The sequence below is a fragment of the Canis lupus genome, chromosome 25 (assembly GCF_048164855.1).
Source record: "Canis lupus baileyi chromosome 25, mCanLup2.hap1, whole genome shotgun sequence".
Classification (NCBI taxonomy): Eukaryota; Metazoa; Chordata; class Mammalia; order Carnivora; family Canidae; genus Canis; species Canis lupus.
The window spans coordinates 2948903-2971831 of record NC_132862.1 but is presented as its reverse complement, the minus strand read 5'-3'; the positions used below and the strand labels follow the sequence as shown (position 1 = coordinate 2971831).

Genomic DNA, 22929 nt, shown 5'->3' with positions numbered 1-22929 from the left:
GCCGCCGCCGGGATTCCGGAGACGTCAATGGGCGCGCGTCACGGTCCCCGCCCGCCCACCGGGGGAGGCGCGCCCGGGGCTGGGACGGCGGCGCTGGCGGCGCGGGCTGCGGGGGCGGGGGGCGCGGCCGCGGCCGGAACTGCGGGGCGGGGGGCTGCCCGGGGCGGGGGGCTCCGAGCCGCGGCCGCACGAGCGCGCGGCGGCGGCGGCGGACAGGCGGGGCCCCCGCGCCCCCCGGCCCCGGCCCCGGCCCCCCGGCATGGGCGCCCTGCGGTGCGGAGCGGCTCCCCGCGGGCGGTGCGCGGCCCCGGAAGGCGGGGGTGCCGAGGCGAGCGGAGCTCGGCGGCCCAGGTGACGGGGGCCGGGTGGGGGGCGACGGGGTCCCCGGGACGCCCGGGACGGTGCGGTCTCCGCGAGGGCCGGGAGCCACGCTGGGAGTCCCGGGGTCGGGGCGCAGCGTGTGCGGGGGGGTCCCGCGGGGGTCGGGGTGCAGCTGTGCGGGGGGGTCCCGCGGGGGTCGGGGTGCAGCTGTGCGGGGTGTTGGGGGGGTGCAGCTGTGCGGGGGAGCAGGGGGTGCAGCGTGTGCTGGGGGGTCCCGCGGGGGTCGGGGTGCAGCTGTGCGGGGGGGCGGGGGGTGCAGCGTGTGCTGGGGGGTCCCGCGGGGGTCGGGGTGCAGCTGTGCGGGGTGCTGGGGGGGTGCAGCTGTGCGGGGGAGCAGGGGGTGCAGCGTGTGCTGGGGGGTCCCGCGGGGGTCGGGGTGCAGCTGTGCGGGGGGGCGGGGGGTGCAGCGTGTGCTGGGGGGTCCCGCGGGGGTCGGGGTGCAGCTGTGCGGGGTGCTGGGGGGTGCAGCGTGTGCGGGGGGGCGGGGGTTGCAGCGTGTGCGGGGGGGGGGTCCCGCGGGGGGTCGAGGTGCAGCTGTGCGGGGGGGCGGGGGATGCAGCGTGTGCTGGGGGGTCCCGCGGGGGTCGGGGTGCAGCTGTGCGGGGTGCTGGGGGGTGCAGCGTGTGCGGGGGGGCGGGGGTTGCAGCGTGTGCGGGGGGGGTCCCGCGGGGGGTCGGGGTGCAGCTGTGCGGGGGGGGCGGGGGGTGCAGCGTGTGCTGGGGGGTCCCGCGGGGGGTCGAGGCGCAGCGTGTGCGGGGGCGGGGGGTGGGGGGCTGGTTCCCGGAGGAACCTGCGGGCTCAGAGTCAGCCCCGGGCGCGAGTGTGGCGGCCCAGGCTTTCCAAGGCTTTCTCTCCCGGCCGTGGAGGGTGGGGTTTGGCCCACGGGGCGCTGGAGGTGGCCAGGCCGAGACATTCCTTCCATTTCCCCGCCGGCTGCGGGCGGGGCGGGGGGGTGGGGGCGATGGGTTCCAGGAGTCCAGGAGTTGGGGAGGGGAGGGACCAGACTTGCCCGGTGCAACCCCATCCTGGGATTGAGTAGAAGAAATCGAACCGGAGAGGGTCAGGTAGAGTCAGGAGCCGACCTGGGGTTAGAAATGCTTCAGAAGAGGCACTTACAGGGCTTTCCAGCGAAGCATTCATTTGGACTTGGGGCTAGTGTTGGGGCACGCAGGGCAAAGGAAGGCCGGGGAGAGGTAGGTGTCTTCACAAAAGCTGTGCCCAAAGGGTGCTGATGGCTCAGGGGGCTGATAACACCCTGGACAGGGGGCTGGGGGGGCGGGCTACAGCCATGGTCCTACACCCACTGCAAGTGAACCTTTAGATCAGTGCTTTGGATGAAGACTTAAAAGGGAGGCCGGCTGACTCTTTCTAAAGACCTAGAGCCAAGGGGAATGACAGGTGTACGATAGGATAAAATCAAGATTCCAGATGATGGCAGCCGGGCAGAAGGGTGGACCAAGATGAACAAGATGAATGTGACTGATTATAAATGTTGGGGCCTGTGCTGGAGTGAAGAAAATTAGTTGCAGGAGTTCAGGCCTAGAGCCTGACTCTAAGGGCCAGAGCCTCCCACTTGCTTTCTGGAGTCAGCTGCCTGACAGCTCTGTGCAATCTGAGACCTCTACCCACTAGAGTCGTCCAAGCGGGGAAGAAGGAGGCCTGGCCCTGGGGCTCCCTGGGTCCTAATCCTGGCTTTGTCACTTCCTAGCTGTGTGACCTTCAGCAAGTTGCATAGCATTGTTGCACCTTAGTGTCCCCTCTGGTAAAACTTAGTTCGTTATAATAATCTCTTCCTCGTAGCGTCATGAGGCCGAAATGAGAACGTGCATGTAAAGTGCTTGGTGATGTGTCTAGCGCATGGTGTTCAGTAGGTGTTATCTGCTGTTATATTGTTAATACTAGTAGTGTGCCCGTTTCTGGGGGGCAGGGGGACTTGGCCGATGCAGAGCTTATATCCAGGAAGGCACCAGGGCTGCAGAGGGTCTGCCCACCACATCCTGTGGTGAGGAGAAGTTGAGTTAAGAGAAGACAAATACTTGGTAGGAAGGAGGAGGAGGTTTGGGGGGGCCTGTGTGGAGCTGGGATGCAGGGCTGGGGCTCTAGGAGTCGGGGTCGTAGCCCAGCATAGGGAAGGATCCTCGGACTTTGGATCTGCCGTCGAACAGAAGGGACAGTTCCTTAGCTCCGGTGTCCTTTCCATACCTTCTTCCAGGCAGCTGGCCGGTTCTCTCAGCCTAGCTCTTTTTTGTTTTTAAAGATTTTATTTGTTCATGAGAGACACAGAGAGAGAGGCAGAGACCTAAGCAGAGGGAGAAGCAGGCTCTACTCTGGGAGCCTGATGAGGGACTCGATCCCAGGACCCCGGGATCACGCCCTGCGCCAAAGGCAGACGCTCAGCCACTGAGCCACCCAGGCGCCCCCCGCTCAGCCCGGTTCTGAGGCAGGCATGCGTGAGTCTTCTTCGGCAACATTCCTCAAATATTTCCCAAGTACCTAGTAGTGCTGAGCTGTGTTTGGGAGAGTGAAGACCACAGCGATTAGGACAGATGAGTGAACAGCTCGGCAGCATTAGTCCACTGCAACTAATCAAACCAGGGCCATGTGCGGGCGGTGGGGGCCGAGGCTCTCCAAGGAGGTGAAAGAGGACAGGAGGCCTGGCTGCTGAGAAGGAGCTAAGCATACAGACCTCCCGGGCAATGGCCTCGGTGGAGGGGACAGCCAAAGCAAAGGCCCTGCCTGGGGAGAGAAAGCCCGTGTGCAGGGGGCACAGCAAGGAGGGGGTGCAAGAGCTGGGTCCCAGGTCTGGCCTGATGCTTCCACACCACTTAGGGGGCATCAGTCTCTTCTCCAAGCCCTAGGCTCGCCCTCTGCACAGGTAACTCGGCCCTAGGCTCGCCCTCTGCACAGGTGACTGACCTGGATTCATTCCCCCATCACAGCCTCCCAGGGCCCAGACATGGGGTTCGTGGCTCACTGCCTGGCTTGCTGAGGCCCTCAGTCGAGGCTTGTGGAGGGAATTTTGATCTGAGACAGGAGATGGCATCAGATATCGGCTCCGAGATGTTAAGAAGCACTTTCTGGGCATGACCAATCCCCGACTCTGGCCCCTATTTCTCAGAGACTGGGGAAGATGAGTGCGGAAGACCTGGGCACTTGGGCGGGCCTGACTGTGGTGGGAGCTGTTGGTCCTTCCTGCCCTTCCTCCTCAGCTGTGGACTGGTAGGGAGAAAAGGGAAGGTTGTGCAGGGGAGCCCTGGGGCCTTATTGCAGGCCTGTTTCCGGGGTACGGGACGATGATGGTGTCACTCTGGGAAGCAGGTGTAGCCTGTGAGCTGAGACAGGTTGGAAGCTGATTTGGCCACCTTTTTTATTTTTATTTTTATTATTTTTTTAAGATTTTGTTTATTTATTCGTGAGAGACACAGAGAGGCAGAGACAGGCAGAGGGAGAAGCAGGCTCCCAGGACCCTGGGATCATGCCTGAGCCACCCAGGTGCCCCCTGATTTTGCCCTCTGTTAGGGTTGGAAGCCCCCCAGATGCTCAAGACTGCTCCCCTGCCTTTCACTCCCGGTGCCTTCACCCCTTGGTCTCCATTTCACGCAGAGGAGCATGGGAGTGCTCATAGCTCTTTTAGAGGAGGATCTGGGTACCGTGGTGCAGAGTAGCTCCCTTTAGTCTGTGGACCCTGGGGCAGGGAGGGGTCAGGAGGGCAAGGAAGCCCATTACATCATGTAGCCTCCTCCTTGCACCCTCTACCTCCCAGCATGGGAGCATCTACTTCCCTTTTCCCACGCCTCACATTGCCCCAGAGGGCACCCGGTCCTGCTCTCACTTTGAGGCTCAGTTGAGAGAGGAGAGGGCTGAATTGGGGTGAGAAAAAGGGAAGGAGAGATGTAGGGCCTGGAGTACTCTGGCTGGAAGGGTGGTGCTCACATTTGGCTCTGGAAGGGGAGACCGGGTGCCCAGAGATGGCTTGGAATAAAACCCAGGGCCTGCGACTGGCTCTGACGTGTCCTCATTTAATTTCTCCTAATAACGATAGTGCTGTTGTACGTGTGTCTGGCGCTCTGCTTTGTCCTTTACACACGTGGACTCATTTTAAGTCCCCCGGCAGCCCCGTGGTTGTTCATTTCGGAGATGTCTATCACCGGTTGGCATTTCCACAGTGGGGGAACCTGGGGCGCAGAGAGGTTCTGCAACTTGCTCAGGATTACAGGTGACAGAGCCAGGACTTGAACGCAGGTGCCGGGGTTCCAGCGTCGGGGCCCTTAACCACTTTGCTTCAAGTTGGGCCTTCGTGTTTGGGGCCCAGAGTGGCTTCACAGAGTTTTTCCTGGGAGTCCCCATTGCTCTGGTTAGGAGTCTGGGCTGCCTGGAGTTGGGGTGATTGAGCCCCTGCCCTGTGGGGTCCTCAGAGACTTTAGGGCCCAATGTGGAGCCCCCTAGGGAGAGAGGGGTATTATTAGCCCTGTCTTCACAGTAGCTCCCTTTTCTCTGCCTACAAAATGCCCTTTTGTGCACATCAGGGCCAAGTGTTGGACTGAAGCCTCCCCACCCAACGCAGGAGTGGGGAGGACACTGAGGGGCTGGATGCTGGCACGTGTCTCCGTGGCCCTGAGACGGCCCAGATACCGGCAGCAGTTCCTGATCACGTCCCATGTCCCCAAGAACTGTTTGCCTGGGGCTCTGTGTGCCTCCCGGTTCTGCTGCCCAGCCCAGGGCAGTCCTCGGGCTGGCCTGTCGCCTCTCATGGCCTGGGTCCCGCCCCTGTTTCTACTCCTGTGTTTCCTGGCTGTGCTGTCTCTAGGGATTGTCCCTGCTGGCGGGTTCCTCCTCACTCACACTGATTCTCCCTCCGTAGGCTTCCACCATGGACAGAGGCCCGCCCTGGTCCCTCTCTGGTGTCCCAGTTCCTTCTGCCAGACCCTGAAGGCCCAGGGGTCGGTTGACTGTTGTCCGAAGTCTGTTGGCTCATCCAGACTGGTAAGTGCTCTACAGTTGTCTTTTGTACACCTCTGGGGCCCTCAAGCAGGTGGGGCTGGGGGGCAGAGGTGGGTGTGAAGCTGCCGTAAGTGGATGTGGTTTGGGGGATGGAGGGGGAAGCCCTGCAGAGGTGGCAGGCGAGGTGCTGCTCAACTCCGGGAGATCTGATTTCTTTGGTGATGGGGGTGGGGGGTGAGGGGGGATGGAGAGGGGGAAAGCCCAGCTTTCTTAGCAGGATAGGCTGAGGGGCTCTGTCTGGGGGGCATGGGCTGCTGTGGGAGGAGAGGGGCAAGGGTGGGGGTGAATGACGACTGTTACCAAGGCAGCATGTGTCTGGTTCTAATGGGGTGTGGCCGGATGGCTCAAGGCCAGGCTGGGAGTATAGCGGGGCAGGGCGGGCAGGGCGGGCATAGGGGATAGGAAATTGGTTTGTTTCCAGGGCGTACACCAGGGGAGTGCACCGGGGCAAGGCTGGGATCATCTCCTGCAAGAGGGCAGTGACCACCCCCTTCCTCCACGGCAGGTATGGGGAGGTGCTTCTATGCAGGGGGAGGATCTTCCTGACAAAGGGCAGTGCTAGACCCTCCACGATTCACCCAGCAGCCCGGAGCGGGAGAGTCTCAGACTTGTGGCCACGGCCAGAGGGATTCTAGGCCTCTAGTCCACCTTCTCCTCCTATGGATGAAGAAACGGAGTTATAGAGCAGAGAAGTGACTTTTTAAGATCCTATAGTGAGGATGTGTAGAGCAGAGTTTATTTTTTTTAAATATTTAATTTATTTATTCATGAAAGAGAGAGGGAGCAAGGGGCAGAGACACAGGCAGAGGGAGAAGCAGGTTCCCTGCTAGGAGCCTGATGTGGGACTCGATCCCGGATCCCGGGTACATGCCCTGGGCCAAAGGCAGACGCTCAACTGCTGAGCCACCCAGGCGTCCCTAGAGCAAAGCTTAGAATCAAGTTCTCCCAGAGGCCCAACCTGCTGGTGGACACACGCCTTCCTCGCCTGAGGACACTTCTGGAGAAGGTACAAGCAGATTCAGGGGTGAGGGGTGGAGTGTAGGAATTGAATTTTCACCTGGCCTTTCCTGAGCCATCTCAGATAATAGGATGGGGCCAAGGGCACCACGGTCCTGGTTACCGTGTTTACCTAAGAGAGCTGGAGTTCAGCCTGACACCCGGGCCGGGGACCTGTGATGGCCTTCCTCTTCCCCCAGAACTGTCTCCGTGCCACAGCCCCCTTCAGGCCTTGAGAGATCCCCAGATGAAGTAGGAGCTGGCTCTGTATCTCCCCCAACGCCCCAGACACCATTGTCTCATGTGGTGTTGGCGTTCAGGGCACAGGGAGTCCCACGGAGGTGGCTGCCAATGGGGGAGGATGGGGTGTCCAGTCGGAGCCTGGGTGGAAGGAGGGGAAGCCCTGGGAAGCAGGGCCTCCTGTTCCAGGGGCTGGGCTGGGTGTGCACCTGGCCGCCCGCTGGCAGCAGGCTCCGTGCCACCGACCTTGGGCTGGGGGCAGGGAGAGGAATTACTGTACGGAGGAGAGGCAGGTGTCCCTGGTCAGCCGGGGATCTGGACCCGGGAGGCACGTGAGTGAAGATGACAGCAGCAGGCCAGATGGCTTCCCCCAGCCCGGCCCCCACCCCTACCTTCCCTCCGGGTACAGAGCGGCCCCCGTGGGCAGAGTGCTTGTGTTCCCCTCGTTGTCTGGGTGATGGTGGTGCCTGAGTGGAACTCCCATGCCATATACACTGCCAAGGCCACCTCGAGGGGCTGCCAGCCGGGGCCCCGTGAGTGCTAGAGCTGTTGGTCTTGTGACGTGGGCACCTGTGTGCCAGGCCCGGGCACGGGCCCAGGGTCACGCTCACGCCGGGGCTCCCGTCAGCTGACTATTTTGGGCTCTTGCTGACCTGGGCCAAAGTCAGGCCTCCGCCAGGAGGGCCCCGAGGCAGCTCCCTCTGTCCCCAGAGGCCGGCTCTGGTTTCGGCTATATAAACAGAGCAGGACATGCTGGCTTGGAGACAGCTCCACGTCCTAAGCCCGCTCAGCTGGTGCATAGCCTTGGCCGGGCAGGCCGGGCTAACCGGGCAGTCCCGTCTGCTCCCGCAGGGCTCCCTGAGGCCGCCAGGAAGAGCCCCTGACCAACCCCGGGATTCTCGCCTGGTGCAGCTGTCCAGGATCTCGGAGAGTCTAAGCAGATCGTGAAGAGATAGCTGGTGAGTCTCAGGGATGGGGAAACTGAGGCACAGGAGCTGAGCTGTGTGGCTCTTGTGCCATTGTGACCATCCGTGTTGTGGTTTCTTTGGCCTTGAGAGGAGGGGGGCGGAGGAGGAAACAGGAAGGGCTGACCTTCCCAGGCAGTGAGAGTAAAGCTTGACCGGAGTTGGGTGGTGGGGGGGAGCTGCCCTTGGGAACTCGCTGTGGTCAAGAGCTGGGAGACAGGGAAGGAGACAGGTGCTGGCATCTCTTCGCCCTCCTTGGAGACTTCCACCGCGCTCTCGGTCCTCCCCTTCTGCTGCCCCGGCCCTGGAGGAGGCACGGGCCTGCTAGGCTGGGGAGGGACGCTGAAGTGGACTGGGTGTCCCTGGGTGGGGGGCCTCTGCGTGGGTCCCTGAGCAGGGTCCCTGAGCCCCCTTACCCCCTGTTGGTTGGGTCTAGGGGACCTGGCTTCCCGGAGCCCTCAGCCCCTGCCCTGCTCTCCTTGCCTGGCTCCCTCGCTGGTCTTGGTGCCTGCGAAACAGGGCTGGAGCAAGGTCTGGCAAGTCCGCCAACCATCCTGCCACAAACACGCTCCCCGGGCCCGGGGCCAGGGGCTGCAGCCCGGCATGGAATAAGTGGCAGCTCCTGACGTGGGACGCTCTTGTGCTCTCCTCGGTTCTCAAAAAAAAAAAAAAATTTTCCCCCTTTCTGAACGTGAGTCTCTAAATGAATCCAGAGCCTGTGACTAAAAATACTTTAACAATAGGAAAATGCATCAGTCTTTCCGGCTGGGGCTCGTTATCGGAGGGTTTTTATTTTGGAATTTGAAATTTTGCCCAAGGAGGCTGGGTGGAGACCTTGGGCAGGGGCAGGAGAATTTGGTGGGTGGTGATGTTCTGCAAGGTGGTGGGAGGCCCTCCAAGGGTGGAGGAGAGGAGCTGGCCGGGAGCTGAGCAGGCTCGGGGGGCACGGAGGAGCCGCGAGGAGGGTGCAGCGGAGGCGTGGGCCGAGCCTTCCCAGAGGCACTCGGTGATCTTGTCTGCGTTTCTCCAGCACCAGCGCTGTCTGGCTCTTCTTCCCAAAGTCTGATCTTACTCTTTCGTGCTGATGCTAATTCCTCCTAGCCCTGGAGGGAGGTGAGGGTCGGACTGAGGCAGCCTGGACTAGAGACAGCCTCCCTGGAGAGGGCCCTGACCTCCTCAACTCACAGGCTTTCTCCAGAGTATTAGTTGAGCACTTGCTGCATACAGAGGCTGGTATTTTCCCAGTGCTGGGTGGAGCCACGTCTCTGGGCACGCTCTCATTTCCTTCCACTCAGCCCTGGAGGGGGAAGAGGTGTGGATGGGGTTACTGGTCTCCATTTCTTGAAGGGGGTGCTGACTCCCGAGTCCAGCTGAAGGTCCTGGTATGGGCCTGCCCACCTGCCCCAGGATCCCAGCTGCGGGGTCCTGGAGTCCGGGGCCCCAGGCACTGCTCCATTTCACTGCTGAGCCTCCCGGTGCCCTTAATGAACTGAGCCCTCCCAGCCCCGGGGAGTGTGGAGCGTCTGCCTTGGGCAGATGAGGAACGGCCTCGGAGAGGGCAAGGGACTGGCCCCAGGTGACACAGCAGGCTTCCCAGCTTCTGGTCACAGATGCCTCTGAGAGCCCCCCATCTTCTGTCCCTGCCAGGGCTGGGGCAGGAAGCGGGGGGGGGGGGGGGCAGTGGGAATCTGTTTCCATGGAGGTGACGGCATGTGTGGTCGCGGCAGAGCCAGAGCCAGGGCCAGGGCCGAGGGATGAGAGCCAGAGGCCGGGGCCTGACCCAGCTGCTGGCGGGAGGGCCCCTGGGGTGGCAGGCGCTGCTCCCTCGCCCACAGCACAAGTCTTCCTCCCCACTGCCGAGGCAGGAAGAGGAATGACCAGGTCGTGCGGCGGAAGGGGGGACACTCCCGTGGCAGCAGGAGGCAGAGGTCATCCCTGGGCCCACCACGCGGGAAGCGTGTGGAGGCCTGTGGGTGGGGACGGTCTTGGTGAAAGTAGGGCAAGTCCCTGACCGGTGCTGGGGCGGGGGTGAGGGCTGGTACAGGGGTGGGGGTCAGCGTGGGAAAGAGGCCGGGCACTTCCACTTCCTCATTGCCTGTTTACCCACATCCACATCCACCCTCTGGGCTGGTGAACGATGCTGGACGCAGGCTGCCCATCCGGGGCCTGCCCTGGGCTAGTTACTGTTGATGCATGAAGCTGCCCCCCCTGCTGAGGTCGGGGAGCCAGGGCCTTGCTCTCACATTCACACATAGGTGTGAGGGATGAGTCAGCACATTAGTCCCCAGGCCACATTACCCTCGGCTAGGAGGGACAGGGGCTCTCAGGAAACATCCAGGGTTGACGGAAGGCATCCTGTGTGAAGACCCCTGTCTAACGGGAGACGATCGCCTCTGCTAACTGTAGTTGTGCCCTGCGTGTGCCCACACACCACCTTCGTGATGGGAAACGGGCACTGTCCTCTGATGCCAGCAACACACACTTGAATGAATCTGTCCTCAATGAATTCCAGCAGCGTTCTGCGTCCGTGTGAATGAATGCGTCTCTCCCATTTAGGCGTGGCTATTTTTGAAACTTTTGTCTTTGAAAATGTAACCTACATCACAGAAAAGTGCACAAATCATAGGTGTGAAATCTTTTTTTTTTTTTTTTAAGATTTTATTTTTTCATCCATGAGAGACACAGAGAGAAAGGCAGAGTCACAGGCAGAGGGAGACGCAGGCTCCCTGCAGGGAGCCCGATGCGGGACTCGATCCCGGGACCCTGGAACCCCAGGACCATGACTTGAGCCAAAGGCAGATGCTCAACCGCTGAGCCCCTCAGGTGCCCCCCATAGTGTGAAATCTTAAGAGGACAGTGGGATGACTTTTCCCGGGTGAACACACCTGGCTGATCCTTGCCCTGGTTGGAAACTGGAATGCTTCCGGTCCCACCAAAGACCCCCTCATAGGTGCTGCTGTTTCCAAATATAGACTGTGTGTGTGTGTGTGTGTGTGCGTGCGTGTGCTTGCACACACTTGGATCTGTGTACACTGGGAAGAGCCAAGGCCCAGCAGGCCAGAAGCCACTGTCTGCAGTCCAGAGTGGATCCATGGGCTCAGCACAGGCTTTGGGGGTCAGGGCACCTATATTTGCGTCCTGCCCCCGAGCCTCCATCTCCTCGTTGATAAAATTTGGGTCACAATTCTAAACCTGAAAGGTGGGGGGAGGAATTGACAGGAAGAAACCCTGTGCAGTGCCATGGACTGAGGTCTGACCCTCGAGGTATTCCCCATAATCCCCTTCACCTGTGAGAAGGTGCCTATTATGAAGAGTTAGGCTGGGGAAGGGGGATGGCCTGAAGTCTTGGAGGAGGAGCAGGATTAGAGCAGGAGGGAGGAAGAGGGGTCACTATGAGTGGTGAGAAGTTTCACCCCAAGGTCCTTTTAGGGGAGCAGCAGGGAGCTAGAGGTAATGAGAACACTGGTGCGCTGGGCCAGGCTGTGCTGTGGGAGGCGGGCGGGGACTGTCGTCTCATCTCCCACATGACCTCGTCTCTCCCCGCGCCTCTTGGGCTGTCATGGCCCTGCCTTGCCTTCTAGTCCTTCCCTCTAGTTTTGAATCTCTCCCATCATTACCCCTTTGGTCATTACCTGTCCCTCCCACCCCACACCTCACCCCACAAGGGGCTGTTCACCCTGACCTCGCTCTTGGGGACTGGACTGGGGGACCCCTTGGGAGGCTAAGACCAGCTTAGGCTCCAGGCTTGCCAGGGTCTGCCTTCATTGAGCCTGTCCCCAGAGTTGCACCTTAGCCAGATTCCCCCTCAGAGCTCCAGGATGCCCTGGAGGGCATCTGTCCCACAGGGATGAGACCCAGGGTCCCAAAACCCCTCTTGCCTCAAGCTGGTGCTCCACAGGAGTGAATTTTCACCACTGAAGGGGTGGCCCTGGCTGTGCTCCCACAGAGGGACTCTGCCTTTTTTTTCCTTAGTTGCTTATTTCCAGAGCATAGTGTAGACAGAGCCCGCAGCATCCCTGCCTCCACGAACATGGCCAAGTGGTGGCTGTGGTTGTCTTCCCCTCCATCTGCCTTTGGGGCAGTGAGAATGCAGCCTCCAAACCTGTAGTATCCCGGGGACGTGGGGCCTGGGCTGCAGGCACACATCTGAAGGCTGATGCTGAGATCTGGAGATTTAGGCCAGGCCCTGGGGCAGCTCCTCACCACGCTTAGTTCCCTGGGGCTCCCGGGTGGGCTGGCCACAGATTGGTCCAGCTGCCCCGTAATACACCTGTTTAGCTGGTGCGGGATGGTGGGAACATTGACTTGGCTAATCATGTTTTGCTAACATTGGGATTTTTTGTTTTGCTTTTTTGTTTGTTTGTTTTTTGAGAAAGGCCCTGCTGGGGTGGAGGGAGGCATCCCAGGGTGGGGTGACAGGCTAGATGGGAAGCCAGCCCATGATGTGGCTGGGGCTAGCTTCCCCAGCCCAAACTTGCTATATACTTCTGAGCAAGGCATGGCTCCTCTGGGAATCATTGGGTCCTAATCTGAAAATAGGATGATGTGAATTATATTGGGGGGCAGCCCGGGTGGCTCAGTGGTTTAGCCTTGCCTTCAGCCCAGGGCCTGATCCCAGAGACCCAGGATCAAGTCCCACGTCGGGCTCCCTGCATGGAGCCTGCTTCTCCCTCTGCCTGTGTCTCTGCCCCCCCACCCCCGTGTCTCTCATGAATAAATAAACAAAATCTTAAAAAAAAATTTATATTGGCAGTTTTCTATTTTTTTTAATTATTTTCTTTCTCTTTAAATCCCTATTTTAAAAAAAGATTTATTTATTTTAGAGAGAGAGGGAGCACGAGCCAAAGGAGGGGCAGAGGAGAGGGGGAAAGAGAAGCAGACCCCCACTGAGCATGGAGCCCCACCCCCACCCACCCCCATGGGGTTCCATCTCACGACCCTGAGATCCCTGAGAGATCCCTGAAATCCGGGACCTGAGCTGAAATCAAGTCAGACCCTTAACTGAGCGAGCCACCCAGGTGCCCCATATTTGCAGTTTTAAAGCCTTTTTGTTTTTTTCTTTCTTTGGAATCTCTTTTCCAAGCAAAATCTATGCAAAAACCCAACACAAAGAAAAATAAAACTTTGGTGTGGAAGTGGAGTGTGGATCTTGGATAGGCCCCGGTGCATTATTCGGCCCACGCTTCACCTCCGCCCAGATGGCCCTGAAGGGTCTTCGGATGATGGTTTGGGAAAGACCAGAGCTTTCCGAAGACTGGTCCATGTTGAGACTGTATGCTGAAGTGGGGGAGCTGTGGCAAGTTCTGACCAGATCCCTGAGTGAGATTGCTGTTGCATGAGACTGCTCCGCTGGTGGGGAGGGGGCGTTTGGGAAGAGGAGACAAGCTGGTCTAAGGGGCCATTTCCTTACTGGTTGTGGGCAAGGAGAAGTGGAGGTCACTGGCCTCACTCAGCGGGCCTGCTGTCCTGCACCAGTGAGGCGTGGGCTGTGGCTGGCAGTAGGAACGGGGATCCGAGAGACGTTCCAAGATAGAATTTCAAGAAAAAATGAGAAGTTGCTTGTGGGGCATCAGGAGCAGAGATGGGGCAGTGGGCAGAGGGGGTACAGCGAGGACAAGCTCTGTGGGCACCGCATGAGGTTCGAGATGCTGGCCGGACCTTTGGGCAGCAGGAGAGGCTGGAAACTAGGGTGTGGGAAACCCAACCCGAGAGGTGAGAGTGGAAGTGAGGAGGAACAGGAAGTGCCTCAAGGCTAGGGGGAAGTGCTGTCGGGTGGCCAGATGAGGTGAGAGTAGGGCCATCAGCGCAGGCGCAGTGGAAGCAGGAACTCTTCGAGCTGACTTGCGGGGAGAAGGGGACCGGGTGGGACCCCAGTGTTTGGGGGGGGTGTCTCTTCTTGTAAACGTTAGCACTCCTATCCCTCTCTCTCTTACTTAGCAGGTGCAGGCTCCCCAGGTTCAGGGGTGGAATGGGGGTGTCGAGGTGACAACCAGACCAGGGAGGCCTCCAGGTGGCTGCAGTGCGGCCTGTGCCCGATCCATCGATGCAGCCCTGGCCATCCCTTCTGGCTTCACGGGGCAGGTCGAGGCTACCCTCTCCACAGGTGGTCAGGGGAGGGCGTGAGAAGATCCCCTAGAGATGCAGTGAGAGGCCCTGGGGGGGGGGGGGCAGCGTGTGCCACCACCTCGCCGTGTGACCTTGAGCAAGTGCCATCATTTCCGAGCTTGTTTATTTATAAAATGGGGAAAAAGAGTCGGCACAAATTTGACCAGATTTCTCAGGCCCCGCCCGGTTCTGAAATTCGGTCATTTCCCAGCTGCAGCGCACCCACCCTGGAAGGGACTGGGAAGCGATCAGGGCCAGCGCGTGGAGCGGGGCCCACCGGCCAACGCCTGCCCTCGGAAGGTGCCCTGCGTGGGAGAGTAGGGGGCGGAGGCAAGCGGGGGGGGGGGGCTCGAGGCTCAGACGACCCGGTGACCCTGCTGCTGGGGAGTAAGTGGCCGCGCTGCGCCGCGGGCTGGAGGGGCGCAGGCTGCGGGGGGGGGGGGGGGCGGGGTGCGCCCCGAGGTGCGCCCCAGGCCTCCGGGGAGGCTGCGCGGCTGCGAAGGCGGAGCAGCGGGCGCTGCAGGGAGCTCAGCCCGGGGAAGCCCCGCGGCCGCGGCTCTAGAGCGCCCCCTCCTCGGGGTGGCGCGGCCCGGGGCGCGCGGGGCGGGGGGAGCCTCGGGAGTCCGCGAGCTGCTATTTTTAGCGGGCGCGGCGGGCGCGCGGGGACTATTTATAGATCAAACAATCCGCGCTCCCTGCGTCAATGGAACCCCGCGTGCGTCACGCGCGCAGACATTCCAGCCTCTCGCCCCGCCCCCCGGGCTCCCCGGCCCGCGCCTCCCCCCGCCGCCTCCCGCCGGAACCGCGCCGCCCCCCGCGCCCTTGTATGGCCACAGCTCGCCGGGCCGCGTGCGTCAGTGGCGCCCCCGCCCCTCGCCGTGCGTCACGGAGCGCTTAAGAGGAGGGTCGGGCTGCGCCGGGGAGCCCCAGCGGCACAGGCTGCGGAGCCCGGAGCGCGCGGCCGGGAGCGCACACGCGGGACGGACGGGCGGGCGGAGCGGAGCCGCCGGGTAGGTGCCCCGCGGGGAGCGTGCGCCCCAGCCCCGGCTTTCGGGGGTGTTGCACGGGGGAGACGGCCGTCCGCGCGGGCAGAAAGGATGTTGTGGGGTCGGCGTGCAGGGGCGCGGGCGCTGGGTGCAGCCCGGGCGTCGGGGGGAGCGCTTGCAGCGGGGGCACGACCCGGGCCGCACTCCAGCCCCCGGGCGCCCGAGAGGTGCAAGGTGGAAGCCAGGTGGAAGCCGCGGGGGGGGGTGGGGTGGAGTTGGAGTTGGCACCGGGAGTGGGGACTTGCTGGGGACGAGGCTGCCTGTGGTTCAGCGCCCCCCCCCCCCCACTTGGGTGCCCGAGTGGCCCAGGGCGCCCCGGACCGAGGTGCTGATGGGCTCTCGGTACAGTGGGGCGGGGTGTGTGTGTGTGTGTATGGGGGGGAAGATCCCCAGAACTTGAGTTGCAAGGATCCGCGGGAATCCTGCCAGCTCTGGGTTTCCAAAAGGGTCTCCTTCCTCCCCGGCTGGTCGGCCTCCCCCGCCCCCCCCCCCCGTTCCTTTAGTTGTTTTCTTAACACGTTAGAGGCTGTGGCTTAGTTTGCAGGGATCCCCGAAGTTGGTGCCTGAGCGGTGTTAGGAGACTTCTGGATTGCTGGAGGAAGTGGCCAGCATGGGGGGCTTGGCTGAGCTGTGGAGGGGGGCTGCTGGTGTTCCACTCAGTCTTCTTAGAGGCAGGGTCTGGGAAGCACCGGGAAGATTGTCCTGTGGGGCGTGGGGGGGGGGTGCGGACAGAGGAGAGAGAGAGAGAGAGAGAGGTGTGGAAATCTTGGTCCTTGGGGATCCCGAGTGAGAATTGCTCATGTTGGAGTCCCTGGTGTAGTACCTGAAGGACACCCCCCCCAGCCCCACAGGCCGGTCACACCCGTGCCCCCCTCCCCCCAGTCCCCGTTGGATCCTACAGGTAGGGTGCAGCCCGCAGCTTGTTCAGCGTAACAGGTGCAAACCACATTGTTGCCAGGACCTGCCTGAAGCCGGATCCTCCCTGTTCCCTCCTCCAGCCCCGCCTCTTCCTCCTCCCTGGGGGACTGCTTCTCCCCCACTCCCTTGACGCTGGATGCAGGTCCATATCTGCTGTAGTTAAGTACCTGCGCCGAGGGGGGTGGAGGGGGAGGACAGGTTGGTGGGGGTTGATCCGGATGTGGGATGTCCAAGTGGAGAAACAGGATTTGAATAAGGCTGGAACACCCAGCCTTATTCCAGGTGGCTGCTACCTCTTCTCCACCCCAAACCCATCCCTGCCCCGGCTGTCCTAGCGCAGGGAGACGTGGCCACTCTTATCTCTTGCAGGTGCCGCGTATGCCTGCGGGCGGGCGGGTGGGCACTACGGGGTGGCTGGTGCAGAGCTTGAGGGGCTGTGTGGCCCCCGGCCGGTTGTGGCAGTGTCAGGCCAGGGGTGCGTCGCCCGTGGAGGTGGGAGAGGGCTGGACCCAGACGATACCCCCCCGCCCCCCGCCCCGGGCTCTTGGCCAGGAGGTGGTGCCAGCCTTTGCCCCCTCTCTCTGTTCCCTTGATCGTGGCACTCTGTGTTCCAGCTTGCTTTCTTGCCCCGCCCCCCCCCCCTCCCGGCCCTGGCTGGGAGGGCCAGAGCCGTGCAGACCCCAGGGGTGGACATGGGATGGGAACCCGTCCCGGGGCCGCCTCTGCGCTAGTTTGCCACGGGTCTGCAAACTTGAGGATCTCCTTCTAAGTGGTGCTGTCTCTGCCCCTTCAGGCCGCTCATGATTGAGGGTGTAACCAACCCTCTTTGCCTGAGCGCCTGGGTTATTCAGGGCCCAGAAACTCCTTCGTGGAGGGACCCAGGCGGGGGCAGGATGGCTTCCATCTGCCCACCTCCCGCCAACAGGCTCCTCCCTGTATGGCCACCTCGAGTCTGCTGGACTCAGAGTTCTCTTATAAAACTAACAAGAGGCGATGCTTTGGGGGTAGCAGAGAAATTCTTCTTAGGGACTGTCCATTCTCCTGGAAGTCTAGGGGGCCTGTTCTCTCCTCCTTCCTGCCCCTATTCGGCTTCCCTCCGGCGTACAGCCTTTAAAGGTCTGGAGCCCGGCTACTTGATCCCCTGGGGAACTGGGGATTGCTGAGGAGGGCCGGGGCTCCCTTCCTTTTTGCCTTTGGGAGCATCCCAGGCGGTGCCGAGTGGGTGCCCATCCCCAGATGGCAGGACTGGGGTGCGCGTGGGAGCTGCAGCCTTTGTTCAGTGTGTCGGGTGGGGGCAGGGATGGGGGACAGGCTCGGGGCTGCTTAGGCCTCTTGCTTAGCAGCTGGGCCATCAGTCTCGACTCCTCTTCCATTTTCAGGATGTCCTTCCCAGGCACCGTGGGGGGAGGAGGAGAGGGGGCTTTGCAAAGGCTGTGCTGTGCCTGGGAATATTCCCAGAAGTGCCAGGTTGGAGAAATGACATACCTTCACCCAGAGAGTGGGCTAAGTAAGGCTTTGCCTGGCTGCCTCTCCCACCCACCCTTCTTCCAGCCCCTGCCCACGCCTTACCCGGTGCGGGAGGGCAGGGGGCTGAAGGAACACAGCTTCCCCCTGTTCCAGCAGAGAAATGCTGGCTAGATGCCTTCCCTAGGGTTCCCAGGCTGACCGGGGTGTGGCTGGCCTTCCAGCTGAGCCCACTCCTGCTGGGCCACTGCCCGGGGGCTTTGTGACATGAGGGTTGAGATGGCACTCCGGCTGCGGACCAGGGTTTCTGGGTTCTCTGCTGGGCCATGGTGCCCTGCGTCTGGCTGGGACTCCTGCCACCTGGCTGCTCAGGGACCTAAGAGGTCAGGCTTCAGGCTTCTCTCGCTGACTCTCACTCCCCCCAATCTTGGTCTCCTCCCCCTGCAGAGATGCCCTGTATCCAAGCCCAATATGGGACACCAGCACCAAGCCCAGGACCCCGAGACCACCTGGCAAGCGACCCCCTGACCCCCGAGCTCAGCAAGCCCACCATGGACCTGGCCAGCCCTGAGGCAGCCCCCACCGCCCCCACGGCCCTGCCCAGCTTCAGCACTTTCATGGACGGCTACACGGGGGAGTTTGACACCTTCCTGTACCAGCTGCCGGGAACGGCCCAGCCATGCTCTTCGGCCTCCTCTTCGGCCTCCTCCACGTCCTCCTCCTCGGCCACCTCCCCCGCCTCTGCTTCCTTCAAGTTTGAGGACTTCCAGGTGTACGGCTGCTACCCTGGCCCCCTGAGCGGTCCCCTGGACGAGACCCTGTCCTCCAGCGGTTCCGACTACTACGGCAGCCCCTGCTCAGCGCCGTCCCCGTCCACGCCCAGCTTCCAGCCACCCCAGCTCTCTCCCTGGGATGGCTCGTTCGGCCCCTTCTCACCCAGCCAGACGTACGAAGGCCTGCGGGCATGGACAGAGCAACTGCCCAAGGCTTCTGGGCACCCCCAGCCGCCCGCCTTTTTTTCCTTCAGCCCCCCTACTGGTCCCAGTCCCAGCCTTGCCCAGAGCCCCTTGAAGCTGTTCCCCTCACAGGCCACCTGCCAGCTGGGGGAGAGAGAAAGTTATTCCATATCCACGGCTTTCCCGGGCCTGGCGCCCACTTCTCCACACCTCGACGGCCCAGGGATGCTGGACGCACCGGTGCCTTCGGCCAAGGCCCGGAGCGGGGCCCCCAGTGGAAGCGAGGGCCGCTGTGCCGTGTGTGGGGACAACGCTTCGTGCCAGCATTACGGCGTCCGCACCTGCGAGGGCTGTAAGGGCTTCTTCAAGGTACTGGGCTGCCCTGGCTGCGGCTTTTTGTGGGAAGCGGGCAAGGCCGGTCTCTTTTCCCAGCAGGTTGTCTCTGTGGCAGTCTCCCTGGGGTTCTCTTCCCAACTAGTCCTGCCCTTCAGGAAGGGGTCACCTCTGCAGGTGGGCCACCCTCCTGGGGACCCACAGATGGCAGCGGGCTGCCTGTAGAGGGGTGGTGACACGTGGGCGAGGGTGCAGGCTGCGGGGGTGCCCCCGGGAGGGTACATTCGAAAGGCCAGCCTCTGGTTTCCCTTTGCCCGTCCTCCCCCAACCCAAGGTCCTGGTGAGAAGGGGGCCCCAGGCACTCATGTTCCTGGCGTGAGATAAAAGGATCCGGGAAGAGGGCTGGGGGTGGACTAGGGAACAGGCCGTATGTTTGTCCCAGCTCTGGGTGCCTGCTCAGCTTCCCGTCCCCACCCCCTACCCCTCCTCTGTCCTCGCTTGTCTGTCCCGGAAAAGGCACGTTGAGAAGTCCAGATACCTGGGCTGCCAGGGAGCCCCGAACCCCTGGCCCCTGATCTTGTGTCCTGGAGGGGAGGGGGGTCTCCCTCCTTCGGCAAAAACCTCCCCCAGTGTCCCCAAGATTTTCTCCTTCCTCCCCCCCCCACCCCCCGCCATCTCTCCCTCCCCTGCCACCCAAATGTTAGAAAAATAGCTGTGAACAGAGGGTGCTTTTGTCTGTGATGGCAGCAGGATCTGGACAGTCCCCTCCCCTGCCCCCCCCCCCCCGCCCGACTCTGACAGCCTGTTCCCTGTTGCCCCCCCATCCAGCGCACAGTACAGAAAAACGCCAAGTACATCTGCCTGGCTAACAAGGACTGCCCTGTGGACAAGAGGCGGCGAAACCGCTGCCAGTTCTGTCGCTTCCAGAAGTGCCTGGCCGTAGGCATGGTGAAGGAAGGTGGGTGGCTGGATGGGCTGGCCGGACAGAGGCAGGCCTGAGGGGGGCAGGGGGGCCGTCCCAAGACATCTGTCCTGGTGGGCCGCGGTGGATGGCATGATCTGACCTTACCTGCCTGCACTCCACCTCTGGTCCACCTGCCTGGCTCATCGGGGGCGGGAGGGTGCTCTCTATAGGGTCTCAGGGGCTCTAGGTCCTTAGGCTCCAAGGGACCTCGAGCATTGATGCACAGAACCTGAGTGGAGAGTTCCTTCCCTGGACCCCTTCCTCCCTTCCTTAGCCCTGCCCGTTTCTCTGCAGTTGTCCGGACAGACAGCCTGAAGGGGCGGCGGGGTCGGCTCCCTTCGAAGCCCAAGCAGCCCCCGGACGCCTCCCCTGCCAACCTCCTCACGTCCCTGGTCAGGGCACACCTGGACTCCGGGCCCAGCACAGCCAAACTGGACTACTCCAAGGTGAGGCCCGGCGCGCTCCACACCTAGGGCCTTGGTGCACACTGCACGCAGGCCCCGCCCCAGGCCAACAGGTCGGGGAGAGCGGAGCCCCCTTTGGGCTGCTTGGCTGGAACAGTGCACCCCCCTTAGGTGGGCGGCCAGTTAGAAAAATGTGCTGCTTCCAGCAGCCTCAGCCCCGGGTTGGTGTCTGAGAATTGGCGAGCAGGAGCAGGGACTGAACCTCGGTTCCTCTCTCGCCGCTTCTCCCCGCCCCCCGGGATCTGGTGATCATCCGAGTGGGGGACGGGGCTGTACGAGGGGGCCCCGGTGCAGGGCCCTTCACGTGGCGGTGCTGACCCCGCCCGACCACCTCAGTTCCAGGAGCTGGTACTGCCCCACTTCGGGAAGGAAGATGCCGGGGACGTGCAGCAGTTCTACGACCTGCTTTCGGGTTCCCTGGAGGTCATCCGCAAGTGGGCCGAGAAGATCCCCGGCTTTGCCGAGCTGTCCCCGGGTGACCAGGACCTGCTGCTGGAGTCGGCCTTCCTGGAGCTCTTCATCCTCCGCCTGGCCTACCGGTGAGTTGCCGTTGCACGCTCAGCCCCTCGCCTGCTGCCCTGTCCTCGGGCCCCCCACCGCCCTGACCCACATCTGCATCATCCCTCCCCGCCAGCTCGAAGCCGGCCGAGGGGAAGCTCATCTTCTGCTCGGGCCTGGTGCTCCACCGGCTGCAGTGCGCCCGCGGCTTTGGCGACTGGATCGACAGCATTCTGGCCTTCTCTCGGTCCCTGCACGGCCTGGTGGTGGACGTCCCTGCCTTCGCCTGCCTCTCGGCGCTCGTCCTCATCACAGGTGAGTGGCCAGTGGGGAGCCCGGGAGGGTGAGGGCCCGGCATCTGGCACTTCGGGGGGCGGGGGGGCCCACATTTCGGAGTGAGGGCACCCAGATGCAGAGAGGGGCAAGCATTCGCTCAGAGTGACACAGCTAGGAGGCAGCAGAGCCAGGGTCCAGGCCCCGCAGCGTCTGACCGCAAAGCCCAAGGCAGTCTGTGAATCATCCCCTGCCCTCCAGGATGCACCCTGCGTAGCTGTCGTGTGGGGCCTGGGGTTTTGGGTTTGTTTTTAAAATCTTCTGAATTATGTCACATGCAGGAGAGCTTACGGATGCTAAACCTTGGTGAGCTCAGCACACCCACGTAGCCAGCACCTAGACCAGGAAACAGAACCCCACCTTGTACCTATCCCCCTAGTGTCGTCAGCTCCCCCAAGGGTAACCGTTGCCCTGACCTCCAGCAGCATTAGGTTACCTGTGCCTGTTGGTTACTTTATGCAAGTACAGTTACTCAGGACACAATTTTTTGGTGTTAAGCGAAGAGGTTTTCAGATCTCTTTTTTTTTTCTTTTAATTTTTTTTAAAGCCCCCGAATCTGCACCCATTTCCCTTTCCGCTTAAATTCCACAGAGGACCCAGCCAATATAGTACAAAATCCGGGGCACTTTGGGCTGAAGGAGTGGTGGGTTTTGGAATCAGCTTTCCGTGGAGGTGACCTCTAAACCATACTGCTCGGCTCCAGGGCTTCTCAGAACCAACAGGGAGAGAACCACTGGCCAAGGCAGAAAACCTGGTTAGGGATTTAGTTCGTTTGAGTGACCTTGGGCCAGTCATTTAACCTCTTAGGGCCTCAGTTTCTCATTTGGAAGATGAGGATAACGAGTACGACTGCCTGTCGAGACCACTGGACTTCCAGTGGGGCCTGAATACGGCTCCTGCGGGAACTTTTTTTTGCAGAGCGCAGGGGAGTGTGAGGGATAGCCAGTGGGGACAGTTCTTGGGCAGGGAGCAAGTGGGGCGAGGCGGGGTCTTGAGGTACGGGAGTGGCTGTTCCTCTGGCAGGTGGCTGACCTGCCCCTTCCCCTCTGTGCCCCCCTAGACCGGCACGGGCTGCAAGAGCCAAGGCGGGTGGAGGAGCTGCAAAATCGCATCGCCAGCTGCCTGAAGGAGCACGTCTCGGCCGTGGCGGGCGAACCGCAGCCGGCCAGCTGCCTGTCACGCCTGCTGGGCAAGCTCCCCGAGCTGCGGACCCTGTGCACCCAGGGCTTGCAACGCATCTTCTACCTCAAGCTGGAGGACTTGGTGCCCCCTCCGCCCATTGTCGACAAGATCTTTATGGACACACTGCCCTTCTGACCCCAGCCCAGGAACACGCGTGCGCCGTGAATGCACGCTCCTACACCACCCCACGTGCCTTTAGCCCATGGCCCACGGACCCTCAGAGCACCCCCAGCCTGGGCTTGAGCCGCAGACCAGCCGGCCTCCGCCCTTGTACTGGGTGGTTGGCAGGGAGCTCACGCCCTGGGGGAGGGGGATGCATTCATGGGGGTGACCCCTACTACTTGTCTTAGCCCCCAGCCCAGCCCTGGCCTTCATGTTTTTGTAAGATAAACCGTTTTTAACACACACCGCCGTGCTGTAAATAAGCCAGATGCTGCTGTAAATATAGGAAGGAAGAGGCCGAGATGGGAGTGGGGGCTCGGAGGGAGGGGCGGCCCCCACCAGCCCGGGCAAGCCTCTCCCGCCTCCTTGCACCTGCTCTCTCTTCCCACCCTCTTTCCACATGTACATAACCTTACTCTACAAAGAAGACAAATGACAGATTCTGACATTTATATTTGTGTATTTTCCTGGATTTATAGTATGTGACTTTTCTGATTAATATATTTAATATATTGAATAAAAAATAGGCCTGTAGCTGAAATCGGGAGCCTGTCTATCTCTGACACCTTCCCCCACACCACAGCTCCCTGCCCCCCGCCCCCTGTCCCCCATAATTACCGAAGAGACAGAAATAACTCTAGGTAAGTAGTGGATATTACCAACCTGAGCTAACAGGCCTCAGTTTACTCTTCTGTAAGAGGTGGATAATAATGACACCCACTCCTTGGGGGCGTTACACAGAGCGCTCAGACTAGTCTCGAATGTGCGGAGAGCCTTGGATAAGCCCCTGCCTCGTGGATGGGGCCTGCAGCAGAGCCCAGCTGGCTGAGGGACGAGAGCACCACTCTGGGGTCACGGTCTCTGATTGGGCTTCTCCATCTGCAAAACGGCGAGGGGCAGTGCCTACCTCGTGTTGTTGCT

At 61.5% G+C, this 22929-nt stretch overlaps 1 protein-coding gene across 5 annotated transcripts; it reads left to right on the top strand.

Annotated features, from left to right (window-relative positions):
* The first annotated feature begins 333 nt into the window (after positions 1–333).
* Positions 334–22549, top strand: NR4A1 (nuclear receptor subfamily 4 group A member 1). 5 transcript variants are annotated; one of them, XM_072797839.1, is made up of 10 exons: positions 334–351; positions 5243–5364; positions 5804–5887; positions 7471–7577; positions 17564–18441; positions 19234–19363; positions 19664–19815; positions 20170–20372; positions 20468–20646; positions 21725–22549. In XM_072797839.1, exons 5-10 carry the CDS (start codon positions 17566–17568, stop codon positions 21979–21981), a joined length of 1797 nt encoding a protein of 598 aa, XP_072653940.1. In that variant the 5' UTR covers positions 334–351; positions 5243–5364; positions 5804–5887; positions 7471–7577; positions 17564–17565; the 3' UTR covers positions 21982–22549. The 5 variants fall into 5 exon arrangements, with proteins under 5 accessions (XP_072653940.1, XP_072653943.1, XP_072653942.1 ...); XM_072797842.1 differs by lacking the exon at positions 5804–5887 and having other exon boundaries at positions 336–351; XM_072797841.1 differs by lacking the exons at positions 334–351; positions 5243–5364; positions 5804–5887 and adding an exon at positions 5934–6388.
* Positions 22550–22929: the final 380 nt, after the last annotated feature.